This window comes from Echinops telfairi, unplaced genomic scaffold, assembly GCF_000313985.2.
Source record: "Echinops telfairi isolate 266 unplaced genomic scaffold, ASM31398v2 ScPeMD7_5805;HRSCAF=6673, whole genome shotgun sequence".
Classification (NCBI taxonomy): domain Eukaryota; kingdom Metazoa; phylum Chordata; class Mammalia; order Afrosoricida; family Tenrecidae; genus Echinops; species Echinops telfairi.
In genome coordinates this window covers 1,280,000-1,290,871 of record NW_022109704.1, presented here as the reverse complement: position 1 = coordinate 1,290,871, position 10,872 = coordinate 1,280,000, and the positions used below count along the sequence as shown (strand labels likewise).

Sequence of the window (10,872 nt, the reverse complement as noted above, 5' to 3'; positions counted from 1 at the left end):
GATTCCGACTCAGGGTGACCCAGTAGGACAGGGGAGAACTGCCCTGTGGGTTTCCGAGACCGCAACTCTTTATGGAGCAGAAAGCTCTTCCCCCTTGGGATGACTGGTACTTTTGAACTACTGAGCTTTTGGATCACAGCCCAAAGATACCCACTACGCCACCAAGCCTCCTTGAGAAACAGAAATCACTTCTAAAACCAGTCTAATAATTAGACTTGCACACTTGCTACAGAAAACTCTCCAGGTACACTCCCAACTCAGGGTAGAATTGTATAGTTTGAGATCACCGATACATTAGTAATTTTTAACCCCTAATCTAGAATAGATTATAACTAACAACAATCCCCTTTATCCGTGATCTATTGCTCATCAATTACACTATTGTTGATGGTGTAGTGGTTTTGTGTTGGGCTGCTAACCTCAAGGTCAGCAGTTCAAAACCACTAGCTGCTCCTCAGGAGAAAGATGAGGCTTTCTCCTCCCATGAAGAGTTACGGTCCTGGAAACCCACAGGGGCAGTTCTACCTTGTTCTATAGGGTGCTGCGAGTTCCCATTGACTCCAGGCCAGTGACTGATGGCTACATTATAGCAGCTACCTTTTGAGCAGCTTGAAATGTCTTGTCTGACACTGTTTCAGAAGAATCCAGAAGAGCCTTAGCTGGGTGCCTCTGGTCCAAGGCCCTTCAGGAGGTTACAGTGAAGCTGTTGGTCAGGGCTGTTGTCTCTCTCTGGAGACTTGACAGGCTCCGGAGGCTTGTCCTTCCCACCTGGGCTTCTCCACAGGGTGCTCTTGGCCCGCTCTTCTTCCACGTCCCCAGCAAGTGGTCCAAGAAAGACAGGAGACTTAAGATGGAAGCCCCACTCTTTCTAGCCTAATCTTGGAACTGACATTCCCTCAGGCTTGCCTGATTCTCTAGGATGGGAGTCCTTACATCCAGTTCACATCTGCAGGGAGAGAAACTAAACTTCACCTCTTGAGGGAAGGAAGGTCAAAGAATTTGTGGGCTTAGTCTTTAGAAGCTCCGTGTCTCTAACCCCAGGGTCCGTGGATGATATAGCCTGTGGGCCAGCCACTAGTTTGCACAAATGAAAGCTTCATGGGGACACAGCCAGCTCCTGTAGGTGGTGCATGCAGTTGCTTTTACGCCACAATCGGAATACCACCACAGCAAGGTCGACCAGTCGCCAGCCTAAATTGATTGAAGAAGAGCAGATGTGCTTGCATTGCGATTCTGGCATCGAAGATTCCAAGGATCCGGCTGCCGGAAGACCCAGTCTGTCTTGGAAGAAGCACAGCCAGAGTGGTCCGGAGAGGCGAGGATGGCGAGGCTTCATCTCACTTGCTTGGGGACTCTTGTCTCTGGAGAAGGACGTCAAGCTTGGTAAAGTAGTGGGGCAGTGAAAAAGGAAGAGCAAGCCCCACGACGAGATGCTCTGGCCCAGTGCTGCATCACGCGCTCAGACCTAAGAAACTTGGGAGGCGGGCACAGGCCCAGGCCGTGGTTCCTTCTGGGGACCCAGGGTTGCTGTGACTGCCGGACAGACTCAACGGCACCTAACAACCACAATCCTGAAGGAGGCCACAGGGCAGATGCGCGATACGTTCCACCATGTCTGAATTAGCGCAAGATCCCCCAGTGTAGTCTGGAGTTCTACATACAAAGACACTTCTGTTAGTCAGACACTTCTATTAGTTCTCTCGGGAAGCCAGGACAAGGAACTTTTTTATGGGAGTTGATTCATAAGAGATGGGAAAGTGTCCCCGCTCCCACTACCATGACTCGAATTCTATCTTGCAAGACTGGCTAGACCAGAGGAGGTACACTGGTACAGATGGGAACTGAAAATACAGGGAATCCAGGATGGATGAGCCCTATAGGACCAGTGGTGTGAGTGGCAAAACAGGGAGGGTAAAGGGAGAATGGGTAGGAAAGAGGGAACCGATTACATGGAACTGTGTGTGACCTCCTCCCTGGGGGACAGACAACCGAAAAGTGGATGAAGGGAGAAGTCGGACAGGGCAAGATATGACAAAATACCCATTTATAAACTATCAAGGGCTCATGCGGGAGGGGGGAGCGGGGAGGGAGGGGAAAAATGAGGACCTAATGTCGGGGGTTTAAATGGAGAGAAAATGTTTTGAGAAACGATGTACAAATGCGCTTTACACAATTGATGTGTGTATGGATTGGGATAACAGTTGTATGAGCCCCTAATAAAATGTTAAAAAAAAAAAAAAAAGAGATGGGAAAAGTGGTGCTAAATAGTTGTACGGAGACCAGGAATGGGTACAACCTAGAACAACCTGGCTGAGAAGGTAGGAATGGGAAAAAATGAAACCTTCCCAAGATGTCTTCTTTGAGCAATTTTCATTTTATCTAAACAGGAAAGTAACCCCCGACCCCAACCCCCTGCCGTCAAGTCGATTCTGGTTCATAGCAACCCTGCAGGACAAAGTAGTAGTGCTCCCCAGGCCTTTCTGCGGCTTACATCTTTACAGAAGCAGAACTGCCTCATCTTTCTCTCACAGAGCAGCTGGTGGGTTCGAACCACTGACCTTTCGGTTAGCAGCCCAATGCTTAACAAAGACCTACACAATAAATACTTAGCACAAACACAGCTTGACACATTTCCCAGGCTGCTTAATTTTAAGTCCGCAGTGACACCGAGGAATAATGGCATCTGCCATGCTGAGCTAGTGATGGCAGTGCCGGACCCAGGCAACTATCCAAACACACCTCAGTTGCTTTTCTGAGCCACGGAATTTCTTAACTTCTTGTTTCGGTGAATTTTAACTTGCCATCACACTGTTACCTCCTCCAAAAAATATGTTTGGCTAGGGTTTCATGATGACCAGTTAGGACGTGGAACAGGAATCTGGCCGCACAACTCCCCAGGTGGTGGGAAGATGGAGGGTGAAGAGGTGGGAGACATAGGCATGTGGAAGAGATGCGCTTCTTTGATGCTGAACCAACCTTTGTTCCTTGACTTCCTTTTATGTTTCCCTTCACCTTCCCATTAGGGAAAAATCTCAATCCTGTTTTACATTCCTTTTTGTTCCTCGAGCATATTTCTGTGCTGTGATGAGCTTTCCATTGTGTCTCTTGAGCATGTAGAAACCTGGTGGTAGGAGCAAAAATGCCCTGCCTGGTTATGTTGGTCGTGATAGTTCAACGACCTTTTAAGAGCATCAGTTCCTAAGAGTATTGCTCGTCACCATGGTGCAGAGGGAAGTGGGATGTGAGAGATCGTGCCTTGGGCTACCCAGCAGGCCAGTGACGGACCAGAGCCGGCGACAGTTCTGACAATACTTCCCTCCGCCTCCTGACTGTTCAGTCACCTTTCCTAAACCTGACGTATTGGTCCAGGACCACCTGATGAAGGCAAGCATGCCGGGCTTCTCTACGAGGACACCGTGTGCTACCATCTCCCGAGCTCCTCCCTGACTCAGAGCCTCCCTCACGGGCAGCAGTGCAGCCTGAACACGACAAGCCAGTGTGAGGACGAGACCTGTAAGAGTGGACAGAGAGACAGGAGCAAATGTAAAGAAAAGCTGGCGCCTGGACATTCTCTCTGTCAGGTTCTTTTGCCTTGAAGGTCTTTAGCAGCTTTCCAAGCCAGCTCAATAGAGCAGGAGAGGGGAGTCAGGGCCCTCCCTGCCTAACCTTCCTGCCAGTTAAATGAAAGTAGACGTCGGCGTTGGCTTGCTCTGCTATTCATTTATTTTTATTAGTTGGGATTTAATACAGATATAGTTCCATATTTCAATCACATCAAGTAGAATTGTACAATGGTTACCACAATCCGTTTCCAAACATTCTTTTTCTACATGGTCTCTTTGACATCGTTTTCCTTTTACCCCATGTGTTAGTCTGGGTACATTAGAGAAACAAATCCACAGAAACCCTTATGTTTAAGAGAGAGTTTTATATAAAGGGTAAGTGCACATCAAGAAAACATCCCAACCCAGTGCTGCCCAAGCCCACAAGTCCAACATTAGCCCATATGTCCATCACCAATCCACAAAGTCCTCCTCCATCTCACAAAACACATGCAATGATGCCGACTGCAGGAGGAAAGCAGAATCAGTGAGTGTGTAAGCATCTCAGTGCTGGCAGGGGTCTCCACACGGCTGCTCCAGCACCCAGGGCTGCATCAGGATAGGTCCACGTGGCTTCTCCTCAGGGATGTCTTGCAGGAAGTGAGCCTTGCCAGCTGAAGCATGGAACTGGCTAAGGCAGCTGCACCCTGATCCGACCATCACAAAGCAAGAGACCTGAGAACTAGAAAGGTGAGGCTCACCGAGCCATTTCTATCTCTGCCCTTCAATTAACCCCATGTGTTGGCACAATAAACTCTAACTATCTCACCCCACCTGAACCAGTGTACCCCCACCTCCCTAAATCCTTTATTCTACTTGCTGTCCCTATAGGTTTATTAATCCTGGGTTTTATATATTAGAAAACGGAAAAACATATAACCCAGCTTCAAGAGGGTGACCTCCACTGATGTAAGAGGATACAGTGTATCCTCTTAGATACACTGTACTATGAACAAACAAAAACCAAATTATACATTACAAGTAAAAAACACTGAAACTTTTGGAAACCAGATCAGGTGCCGCCTGCATCATAGGGAGAATCTGTTGACAAAGGTTTAACTGCTCAGGTTAGATTTATGCCTTAGCTCTTCTATACTCATCCCTCCCAAGCACTCTGTTCAGTAACCACTCTCCTCCCATCCCTCAGTTTCATACGGGGCATTCTCTGGAGGCTGGTTTCCTGTGGAGTTCCACAAACGAGTCTTGGGTTCCCACTGCCATCCATCGCCTTCTGCACAGGATTCTCAGAATTTAGCCTCTGATACTGATCCCTCCTTCGACTTTGGATTATATGGATTCTGCGTCCTTTGGCGACTGATGGTGTGCTTCCTCCATGTGCAATTAGTTGGCATCTCGCTTAGATGGGCTTGCTCTTTGAGCCTTGCATTTTCCACCTGCCTGGTTTCCATGGAGCAGCCCTGGTGGTGCTGAAGGCTAACCAGTCTCAGGCTGCTAACTGCAATGATGGGAGTTCCAACACACCTGTTGCTTCAAGCGAGAAAGATGAGGCTATCTGCTCCCCTAAAGATTTAGTCTCAGAAATGCAGACCGGAGGAGGGAGCATGAGAACTGATGGTGATGATGTCTATACAACTCTTTCTAAAATGCGATTTTAACTATGCAAATGAGTGTATGCTATGGGAAAGTTATATCAAGAAAACTACTTTTTAAAAAAAAGCAAGAAAGAAACCAAACTTGCTCTATGGTTCCCATGGGTGGAGGAGGAAGCGTTTTTGCTTAGAGGGCACTGAGTTTATTTTAATGGTGGTGGAACAAGTTGGAGAGGGATATCAATAAAATTTGTACAACATGAAGAGTTTAATCAATGGCACTGAATTATACATGCACAAGTTGTTGAACTGGAGAATGTTTTGTCCTGTATGTGTTTGCCAAGATTGAAAAAAATTACATAATAAATGAGTACAAGGAAGAAGAAAATGTTCTAAAATTGACTGTGGTAAAGATTGTACAACTCTTCTTGATATGATCGAACTATTGAACTGTGTGAGATGTGGATGAAGTGCCAATAAAACTGTCCAAAAAGGACAAAGAACATGCCGAGGGGCAATTCTGCTGTGTCCACAGGGCGGCTGTGCATTGGAAAGGGCTCCGTGGCGGGGTCTTTTGTGGGTGGGTTTCCACCCACAAAAGCTGTCCCAAGGCTTCAGGACTGGATGGATGAAAGATTGGGAAGAGAGGGGACTATTGCCAGATGTGTAGATGGCAGAGCGGCAAGCCCAGCCCCCTCCAGGGCACTGTCCAAATTCCACCAGTTTCTAGAGGGAAGGCACTGATGCTCACCTCTGCACGGCCCCTCGTGGGGGCCTTTGAGCAGCTCAGAGACCACAGGTGGGCACAGTCTCCAGGACATGGGTCTTCCTTGGGCTCGGTCATCTCCGTCAGTCCGCTCTGGCAGCAGAGGCCTCCCAGTTGCTCTTTGGGAGATGGATCACGGCGAGGGTCCCACGAGGCTGTCCCTAATTTATGAGACTGAGCCACAGGAAATTGTCAGAATTCATCTAGCCTTCGTAACAGGTGCTTTCATGAGTCAACCTAAGCTTTCAAAGAGAGTAAAGACAAGCAAGAAATGGAAACCAATAGAACCTCTCGTTTGTATTTGGAAGCAGAATGTATTCTCCAGAACATTCGCTGTATTCACTTATCAGTCTTACCTAAGCTCCATCAGTGATGATAAATTATGTTGATAAGAATCCAGCCCGGGCAATTTAAAGACAGCCACTAGCTTAATCTGTAACGTCAGATCCACTCCTGCAGGAACTAGCCTCAACGAGTTGCAGGACTGTGCATTTTATTACTGCTCACCCAGCTATACTCTTTTCACCGCCATCCAATGACTGAAGTTGGACGATGCAAAACAAGGGGCTTATGGCATATACCAAGGGGGTTAGATAGCTCGATAAAAATGTAAGTAAAGTACATGGTACCTTTGTGGGTGTGGGACCATGCAAATAAGGTGAGTGGAACTCTAACAAGGGGGTCTTCAATTTTGCCATCTTGTTAGGATGAAAAGTGAGCCAATCCCAGAGCGAAGAGGGAAACCTCATCCCCACGAAGAGCTATAGGAAGAGAGCATATTCTTTGGACACAGGGTCCCTGGGCTGTGAGCCAGGAGGCAGTGCGAGCTGTGACCCCAGAGATGGTGCGAGACCGCAGGAAACAGCGGCAGAGAAATGGTGGCGGCAGGGGCACCATGGCTCTGCCAGTGCAGACGAGAGCGGAGCACCTGGGGGGCGAGGCCTACGAGTGGAGTCGGATGCCTCTGGGCACTTGTCAGAACTGAAAGAGCTCTGTAACTCCTGCCTGAGCAGGGCCTGGGGACAGATGGCAGAAAGAGGTTGTCGTGATCAAAGCACTGTTTCCGGAGGGCTCCTGAGCCTGAGCTGTCACGTGTCACTTCTCCAAGAGACTCGAGCAGGGTGAGCAGGGTCTGTGAGTTCCGTGTGGCCATTACAGCGACTCAGCCCCCCTAGCCGAGAAGGAAGCCCTGGGAGGAATGATTGGTGTCTGCAGGGCAGTGACTTATTTAAGGGGGCTCTTCTAGCCACAGTCTCTAACTCCCACCAGACGACCTCTCCCTGCGTGGGTTTGGGAAGATACTGAGAGGGTTCACCAGCGAGTCGTTATGAACAGGATTCCAGGGAGTGCCGTCATGCTGTGTCTAAAGTGAGCCCTCTGAGAAGTAGGAGGAGGAATTGTGAAGTTCAGTTCCCGGCTGTTGTCCACAGGGCGGGGTTGAGGGGTGGGGGAACTAGCAAGCTCCAAACCCATAGATCTAGAGATAAGCCTCATTCCCACACACATATATACACAGCAGCAAAGAGTTAAGCCACACGTTTATTAAGGCAGCGTCACTTCAAAAGAAATGAAGCAGTTCCTTTTGAGAGTTGCGAAGGGCTACCTTGAGCATAGGTAAGATACATTCTACTGTGTGTGTATGGAGCGGGAGGGCGGGCAGGTAGGGGACCCCTCTTCCCGATTTCAGAGGATGTTATCAAGGGACCTCTTCTAGCTTTCATAGGGCACTCTCAAAGGGGAGTGGGTTGCTGCCCTGCAGATTGTTAAGCAGCTAATTAGTTACTCAGTTAGTCCGTGGGTCTCGCACATCATTTTTTCAGTGTGGGAGACCAGCCTCTCCACAACCGAATGGGTTGTATCATGGAGGGTAAATGAAAGAGAGATCAGATAAGATAAAGCATGCAAAGGCTCACCGCCTTAGTCATGACTTCAGGAGCCAGGTCCGAGCAGACAGAGTAGTGTAATCTCGTGAGGTTATATAATCTCGGGCACTCAGGCCACGGTGAGCACACATGTAACAGGAAGGGTTGTACTAGAGGCATACGTGTGACAGGAAGGCACACCTGTAACAAGATGGGTAGGCTCTAGTCAAGATGGCAGCCTAACCTTGATCATCTGAGATGGCTTGACCTTAGGTGTCCTTGAGCTCTTTGGCTGGGGAACAATCTATCATCCTGCACTCCAGGTGGGATAGACAACAGGGTCTGATTGCCTTAGATGGCTGACAACCTTTAGGCAGATACCTTTCAAGCAGGTGACCTCCAAGAGAATAGTCAGTGACCCTATGTTTGCAAACAGCACCTTCAATTTGGCTTTATTATGGAGGGACATCATGGGGAATGATTTTACTTAGGCACAGGTGAGTGGGACACGTCTCTAACCCACAAGCGTGAAGGTTCCCTTCAGGGAGCCCTGGCCTCCAGTCCTTCTTAATGGATGAATGTCGAGAGTTTGTCCTCATACACTCTTGTCCCGGTTCTGCTTCCCACATGTCAGTTTTATCTGGGCTGCTGATTTGGGTCAGCATGTCTCAGAATTCTCAAGTACAATCTTGTGCCAGAATGTTACTGGGGCCTGGCTTTAAGGATAAGGAGGCATTTACCAAGCCAGTGCCAAGAGTCCTTTGTTCATTACTTGTTTCATGGGGCCTTAGTTCATCCCCTTAGCACACAGTGCAGACGTCCCTGTTCTGTCCCTGCCAGGACTTCGTTACCAGCAAGAGCCAGGAGTGGAATTTGTCATCTGGACTTCAGATCCCAGCCCAGTGAACCTCCTGGATCCAGATGACAGCTATACCATCAGAGGAGCAGCAGCAGAATCAGGACCCAGAGCACGGAACAGAGGGGTGGTCTTTGGCTGCTTTTGTGTGGGAGACTGGCTTACAGAGTGCCTGCCTCTGGACGCTTAATTGAGGGAGCTGGGCTTGCTGACCTGCAGTTTGAGCTGAATGCCTTTGAGTCGAGGCTCACAGCAGGGTGGTGTGCCCCCTTGGACACTTATTAGCAGGCCTGAAACTTTGTAACATGTGGTAAACTACTCAAGCATCGGTATTACAATTTGTTAACTTTCTTATTAAACCCTTTACTCATGAATTGTGTCTGTGAGTTGCTGTGTAGCCACTGTACTGGATATTAGAAACGGGCAGGGTGAAATGGTGGACACTGATGAAGACATGACAGTGTCACAATTGGTGAAAGGGCTGGTGAGGGGATGGATGTCTGACCTCCAGTGCACAGGGATCAGCTTTGGGCTGCTGCAGCTGGCAAGGCTCCCCTCCCTCTGCCTTGTGGAGTTGCAGGGGCCAGGTGCCTCCACCACACACTTTAACACTAGCCCAAAAGACGTGTTTGTTCAGATACAACGAAAGGAACGCTGTCAATTACAACGTGCTCATACGGAGACATGCCTTCACCCACACATTTATTCCTTCCTTCTCGCGTACCCACATCAGCAGGAACAGTTTTAATAACGAGCTTTTCCTCCAGTCTACAGCGGTACAGCCCTTGGGCTGGCAGGACTGCAGGGAGCACATTCAAATCTCGGGGGAAGTCTGGATACTCATCCTTACGGGGCACAGAATGTTGCTGCAGCTTTCTCAGGGGCCTTCTGTGCCCACGCGTCGGGGGCCAGGCCCAGGTTCCTGGAGCAGTTTCCAGCAGGCTGTCCAGGAGGGTTGGTGTTAGCGGCTGTTCGCTTGGGGCGTCTGGCAGGGGTGAGAAGGGGCAGGAGCGGAGCCAACAGCTGCCCCTCGCTGAGGGTGGGCCTGAGGCAGAAAGGTGTGGATTTCACTGGAAGTGCTTTTATACTAAACTTTTCCCAGGCTCCAGCTTTATAAATACGCCTGCGCAAGCAAAAACGAGAGAAGACAATTGTAAGTCACCCAGCTTCCATTTCCTGGTGCTACTCTAGTGGAAAGAAACATAGAAATAGAGGCATATAGATTCATATTTGTACTTTCCATCTGTTTGCTCCCTCTAATTCTATCACAACCCTGCGTGACTTCACCCCGAGTTAGCAGTTCGCTCTCAGCTGGCCCTCCTTGGCGTTCATTAGCAACACCATTAGAGAGCGTGGGAAGTAGAGGACAGTAACATTAAAATCGAGCCATCTGGCCCTTTTATGATTGTGAACAGTCCCAGTGAGGCCGGCAGTACAACGCATAGCCTAGAATGGAGTTCTCATGCCAGCCGTGGAGGCAGATCATGCCTGGAAAATAGGTGGTACTTAAGAGGAAAAGCAAACTTCTCACGCAAGACACAGAGCACTCCTCATAAAGAGAGAAAAGACCGTGGCTGCATTCACACGAACAACTTTTGTTTATCAGTAGATACCTTAAAAGAAATAGACAACTTGTACACTGGATGTAAGGAGTGATTTACTATAAACTACATAAAGAACTTCCACAAATCGGCAAGGAAAGGACAAGAGAGAATAAATAGCAACAGAGGCTATCTCTGGCAGATCCCCTCTAGTCACCAGCCAGGGACTCGAACAGCTTCACCATCAGACAGAGATTGTTGTCAACTTGATGGTGGTGGATCGACCCATGGTATGGTATGATCCTTGACCTCTTTTGACTGAACTTGCATTTGCTTTGGCTCGAATATTTCTTGATTGCTCCAAGACAGAAATTTCTTCTTTGGCTTTTAAAATATTGTTGGCGGCCTTTTCCTCCTTAAGCTTTATTTTTATCTTTATATTATTATTGTTTTCTTCTTTCTGCTTCATTGTGTTTTTATTGTTTCTGTTAGGTCTCCTAGTTTAAGAAGCACAGAAGGAGTGGATGCATAGAGACAATAACTGATGCAGTGGTTTATCTGGAACGGGGTGGGGAGAGGGGAATTGGGGAGCAATCTATGAATCTGGGAGGGGCGAGGGAGCATTAGAACTTATTGTGAAAAAAACAAAAACGATTGTGATGATGTATACACAACTACTTTATTTATTTTTTTTT

General features: G+C 48.3%; 1 protein-coding gene across 1 annotated transcript in view; it reads right to left on the bottom strand.

Annotated features, from left to right (window-relative positions):
- Window positions 1-9,482: 9,482 nt before the first annotated feature.
- Window positions 9,483-10,872, bottom strand: part of THEM4 (thioesterase superfamily member 4) — a 28,042-nt gene continuing 26,652 nt past the window's right edge. The window contains exon 5 of the mRNA XM_045295635.1: window positions 9,483-9,621. Within this exon, the coding sequence (XP_045151570.1) occupies window positions 9,483-9,621 (139 nt within the window). The remainder of the gene's footprint in view (window positions 9,622-10,872) is intronic.